We start from the raw sequence: 6,396 nt of genomic DNA on the forward strand, positions 1-6,396 counted from the left end.
GACCTTCTCCCTCTGACTTATTTCACTTTGCATAATACCCTCAATGTCCATCCATGTTGTCACAAATGGCTGGATTTCATCGTTTCTTATGGCTGAGTAGTCAGAATGACTATAATTAACAGGAGAGGAAACAACATGTGTTGGAGAGGATGTGGAGAAAAGGGAACTCTCATACACTGCTGGTGGGAGTGCAAGCTGGTACAGCCACTATGGAAAACAGTACGGAGATTCCTCAAAAAATTAAGCATAGAACTACTATATGATCCAGCTATTCCACTGCTGGGTATTTATCCAAAGAACTTGAAAACACCATTGTATAAAGATACATGCACCCCTGTGTTCATTGCAGCATTATTCACAATAGCCAAGATTTGGAAGCAACCTAAGTGCCCATCAAGAGACAAATGGAAAGAAGCTGTGGTATATATACACAATGGAATACTACTCAGCCATAAGAAACGATGAAATCCAGCCATGGATGGACATTGAGGGTATTTGCTGAATCTTCTTTATACTTCATGACAGTCTAGGATGCTTCTATCCAACTTTCTCTCCTCTCCTTCACTTGGAGTCAGACTTGCATCTTGGTCTCACATCACTCTCAGCCTTTCCCAGGGCCCTCCCTATTTCCTTTTACACAGGCATTCCCCTAATAAATTTTTTCATGAGTAATCCCATCTTGGTGTCTACTTTTAGAGGACAGACTAACATATCCTGCCAATGGACATTTGAGTTGTTTCGAGTTTTTTCTACTCTGTACAATGTTATAAACTTTATTGTACATGTCAGTGTATTTTTTTTCATGGATATTGTATTAGTTTCCTATTCCTATTGCTGCTGTAACAAATTATCACAGAGTACTTGTCACTTCCTGTTCCTCAGGTCCAATGATGTCATTCCTATAGTGGACCAGAGTGATGTTCTACAGGTTTCCGGATGGCCAAGATCGCATAGGCTATACTGTTGCTGAGGAGAGTTAACACAGCCTTGGGGAAAGATTGGGAATGCATACTTATATCTATGCCAAGAGAATGTGCCTTTCCTCTGATCTTGCTTCCTGGTACGTGTTGAAGAGAATGCATTTCCAAATCAGTGCCAGTACATAGTGCTGGAGGCTGTTTGTCTGTTTTGGTAACAATGGCACATCTGGCACAGCAGCTGAGATCAGTGCTAACATTTGGCTAACTTTGTGGTAGTCCATCATCTGCCATAATTTGTTTGGTTTTTGCAGGGCCTGGACTGGTGAATTAAATGGGGCCATGATGTAGGCCCCCACTTGGGCTTTATTCTAGTTTCAGAGAGTGACACCATTTTAATCTCTTTCCACTCCACCTGGAGTGCTTCTGAGATACTTTTATGTTTACTGTCCCAACTAAATCACCTCCCCTTTCACTGTGGTGGTGGGTAACCATTATATTCTGCCTCTTAGCTTGAGTATCCTTGGCAGTAGTCTGACCTCTTTCTTAACATCATTGATCAGTTATCTATACAAAGAATAATATCAAGTATCTAAGATTAATCCATGAAATGTGTGATTTGCCTGCAAGGGAATGATAAAGATGCCATCCACACATCACTGTTAGAATTGCCCACTGCTTCTCTGGGTGAAATGACAACTCTGCTCTCCTTACTGTTCATAGTTCCCCATGTTATTAAATAATTGTCTCCACGTGTCTTCTGTGACACACACACTTCTGACCTCAAAAACAAAAACAAAATCAGTAATAAAAACAACAACATAAAAATCCAATTCTTCATCAAAAATAACAAAAAAGACAAAACCAGTTAGTTTTTGGAGTGAGATCTCTGATAACTTGCTTAAGTTACTAAAATAGTTTCACATATTTATTCCACAAAATGTGTGTTAAGAAACTAATAACCTCTGACCATTTTTTCATTGGGTTGTGTGATTTTTTGTTGTTGAGTTGTATGAGTTCTTTGTATATTTTTGATATTAACCCCTATCGGACATATGACTTGCAAATATCTTCTCCCAATTGATGGGTTGTCTTTTCATTTTGTTGATGGTTTCCTTTGCCATGGAAACACTTTTTAGTTTGATGTAGTCCCATTTTTAAACTTTTTCTTTTGTTTCTCTTGCCTGAGGATACATGATATTCCAAAAGATTTGCTAAGAATCTAAGACCAATGTCAAAGAGCATACTACCTGTTTTCTTATAGGCGTTTTATTGTTTCAGGTCTTACATTCAAGTCTTTAATCCATTTTGAGTTAATAATTGTGTATGGTGTAAGATAATGGTCTACTTTCATTCTTTTACGTGTGGCTGTCTAGTTTTCCCAACACCATTTATTGAAGAGACTTTCCTTTCTCCATTGTATGTTCTTTGATCCTTTGTTGAAAATTAGCTGTCCACAGATATGAACAGACATTTTTCTAAAGAAGATATACAGATGGCCAATAGGCACATGAAAAGATGTTCAACATCACTATTAGGGAAATGCAAATCAAAACCACAATGAGATATCACCTCGCACCTGTCAGAATGTCTATCATTAAAAAGACAAGAAATAACAAGTGTAAATTGTTGCAGCCACTATGTAAAACAGTATGGAGATTCCTCAAATAATAAAATTAGAACTACCATATAATCCAGCTATCCCACTTCTGGATATTTATCCAAAGAACATGAAATCACCAATTCAAAAAGATATATGCACCCCTATGTTCATTGCAGCATTATTCATTATAGCAAAGACTTGCAAGCAACCTAAGTGTCCATTAAGGAATGAATGGAGAAAGAAGATGTGTTTTATATATATAGAATGGAATATTACTGAGCCATAAGAAGGTGAAATCTTGCCATTTGTGACAACATGGATGGACCTTGAGGGTACTATGCTAAGCGAAATAAGTCAGACGGAGAAAGGCAATTACTATATGACATCACTCATGTGTGGAATATAAACAAACAAACAAACACATAGATATGGAGTCTAGATTGGTGGTTACCAGAGGGGAAGGGGACAAGAGGAGGACCAAAGGAGTAATGGGGCACATGTGTATGGTGACTGATGGCAATTAGACTTTGGTGTTGAACATGATGCAGTCTATACAGAAGGTGAAATATAATGATGTACATCTGAAATTTATACAATGTTATAAACCAATGTGATCTCAATAAAAAAAAAACTAATAATGTCAAGGTACTTAGGATCTGCTCTTTTATATCCTTTGTGCTCTTTCATTCTATCCTTCTGCAGATAACATGACAGAGACTTACTTTAAAATTTCATTCTGTGTGTTTATTTCCACTAACACTATCTTGATGTTGTTACAGGCAGTTGTTTCTGCCAAAAAGCTGGCAAAGTTCTGGCTGCTCTTTTACTTTTTTTTTTTAAATTAAGACTTTATTTTTCTAGAGCTGTTTTAGGTTCACAGCAAAATTGAGGAGAAGGTACAGAGATTTCCCATATACCCCGAGTCCCCATACATGCATAGTCTTCTCCATTATAAATATTGTCCTATGGAGCAGTACATTTGTTACAATTGATGATCCTACATTGACCCATCATAATCACCGAAAGTCTATAGTTTACATTACAGTTCACTTTTGGTATTGTACATTCTATGGGTTTGGACAATTGTATAATGACATGTATACATCATTATCGTATCATACAGAGTATTTTCACTGCCCTAAAAATCCTCTGTGCTCCACCTATTCATCCCTTACCACTCCCTACCCCTGGCAACCACTGATCGTTTTACTGTCTCCACAGTTTTGCCTTTTAGAGAATGCCATATGGAAGGAATCATACAATATGTAGCCTTTTAAGATTGGCTTCTTTCATTTAGTAATATGCATTTAAGTTTCCTCTATGTCTTTTTATGGCTTGATAGCTCATTTCTTTTTAGCACTGAATAATATTCTATTATCTGGATGGACCACAGTTTATTTATCCATTTACCTATGAAAGGACATCTTGGTTGCTTCCAAGTTTTGGAAATTATGAATAAAGCTGCTATAAACATCTGTGTGAAGGTTTTTGTGTGGACATAACTTTTCAACTCCCTTGGGTAAATACCAAGGAATGTTATTGCTGGATTGTATGGTAAGAGTATGTCTAACTGCCAAACTGTCTTCCAGAGAGGCTGTACTTGTTTGCATTCCCAGTGGCAATGAATGAGAGTTCTTGTTGTTCTACATCATGGCCAGCGTTTGGTGTTGTCAGTGTTCTGGATTTTGGCCATTCTAATAGGTGTGTAGTGGTATCTCACTGTTGTTTTAATTTGCACCTTCCTGATGACATTTTTGGAGCGTCTTTTCATATGCTTATTTCCCATCTGTGTATCTCCTTTGGTGACTGTTTTACTTTTCAACCCAGAAACAGCTGTGCTGGACTGCACCTTACCACTTTCAACTCATGTGAGAGTGTTCTGCCTGGATTTCAGGTCTTTTATTTTATGCTTTCATTTGTCCATTTGTTTATTCAACAAATCCAATGTTGAGCAAGTTACTTCCTCACTTTCATGCTTTTGCATTGCTGGGGACATTCCTCTCTCCTGCTAGCAGGATGAATCATACAATAATTAAGGAGAAAACACGGAGGGGAATTAACCAGAAGCAAGGATGTTACAGCATTTCCTATGTAATTAGGGATCTTTCCAACTATCCTTAGGGAGGAAGTGTTCTTTAATCCCCCTTAAGCCTGATATGGTGAAGTCAGTGGCTTTACAAACTAGTGCAGTATCAGAATCTCCTGGTAAAGTTACATTTTTAGTCCCAGTAGGTGTTCCTACTATACTTCCTACATTTTAAGACCTTATCTATTGAAAGAAGAAGCATTAGTTTAAGATGTGAACAGGTTCCCTATGTCATAAGCATTCAGTTGTGGTCTAACATCTCTACTGGATGCTTTGATGTGTCCAATTTTAACAATTTCAGTCCAATCTAGAAGAACTTTTTCTCCATCACTTTTAGAGCTTCTTTTACTTCCTTATTTCTCAAACTGTATGTCAGGGGATTCAACATGGGAATCACAATGCTATAAAATATGGAGGCCATTTTCATATTCTCCTGGGAATTATTAGAATGAGGCTGTAAGTACATGTATGATAGGGTGCCATAGAAAATGGTGACTGTTGTCAGGTGGGAGGCACATGTGGAGAAGGCTTTTTTCCTTCCTGCAGTAGAAGACATCTTTAGGATGGCAGCTATGATATAAAGGTAGGAAAAGATGACGATCAACACAGTGAACATCAAGTGAAATCCCACAAAGATGACAAGTAGCATGATGTTGATGTCAATGTTGGAACATGAAAGAGTGAGAATTGGGGGAACATCACAGTAAAAGTGATTGATGGTATTAGACTTGCAGAAGGACAGTGAAAATGTAAAACCTGTGTGTACAGAAGCATTTATTGAGCCCATGACATATGAACCAGCTACTAATTGGATGCAGGCTCTTTGAGACATCACTATGGGATAGTGAAGTGGGTTACAGGTGGCTACATACCGGTCCACTGCCATAGCAGCCAGGAGGTAACAGTCACTGGTAGCAAATGTTGCATAAACTAATAATTTTATGACACAGCCCCCAAATGATATTGATTTATTTTCTACTATGAAGTTTTGCAGCATCTTGGGAGTGATAGCAGAGGTATAACAGATGTCAACGAAAGCCAAATGTTGTAGGAAAAAGTACATGGGTGTTTGAAGTCTGGAATCTGTCTTGATGAGTAGGATCATTCCAGTATTACCCACCATGGAGATCACATAGATCACTAGAAATACAATGAAGAGGACATGCTGCAACTTGTGCTGGGCATCAAATCCCAGAAGAAAGAATTCAGTCACTTCAGTGCTATTTCCTTGTGTCATGGCTACCAAGTCTAGAAGACACCAAGAAAAGGACCAAGAAAAGAAGGGAAGTCTTTGTGAAATAAAGAGGCTCTTACATTTTTTATGTCACTTTTTTTTGAATTGGATTTTCACGACAAATACTCACATCAAGGCTTTTTGCTTTTCAAAATTCTTTTCTATTTTTTTAATAAGAAACCACCACATAAACAGTGATACGTGAGACATGAATTAATTTTGAAAATAAAGATTTAATACAAGAAGATTGACTTCTAATATGTGTGATTCTAAGAAACACATTAAAACACGTTTCTACTGTATTAAACAGGTATCCATATTTGCTTAAAGCAATATGTCAATATGGTTTTGTACCTTTTCAACAATGTATAGTTTTTCTCAGCCACTTATCATTTTAATCCTGGTTAAAACTATTGAAATTAGTGGTACTTATTAGAGAAATTTTCTGAGATATGTTCATGGACCACATACGTTTGAAGGCTTCAGGGTGTCTTTGTGCTACTATCGTTAGCAGGGAACTGCCATTTAGGTGACGTTCTTCACAAGCCACATAATC

General features: G+C 37.4%; 1 protein-coding gene across 1 annotated transcript; it reads right to left on the reverse strand.

Moving 5' to 3' along the window:
• Positions 1–4,913: 4,913 nt before the first annotated feature.
• LOC131395602 (putative olfactory receptor 5AK3) lies at positions 4,914–5,843 on the reverse strand. Its single transcript, XM_058527462.1, has one exon. It carries the CDS (start codon positions 5,841–5,843, stop codon positions 4,914–4,916), a length of 930 nt encoding a protein of 309 aa, XP_058383445.1.
• Positions 5,844–6,396: the final 553 nt, after the last annotated feature.

Source organism: Diceros bicornis, chromosome 31 (assembly GCF_020826845.1).
Source record: "Diceros bicornis minor isolate mBicDic1 chromosome 31, mDicBic1.mat.cur, whole genome shotgun sequence".
Taxonomy (NCBI): Eukaryota; Metazoa; Chordata; class Mammalia; order Perissodactyla; family Rhinocerotidae; genus Diceros; species Diceros bicornis.

What these genes read in the sequence shown, in the direction of transcription:
- LOC131395602 (XM_058527462.1), bottom strand. Translation starts at nt 5,843, where the DNA reads ATGACACAAGGAAATAGCACTGAAGTGACTGAATTCTTTCTTCTGGGA.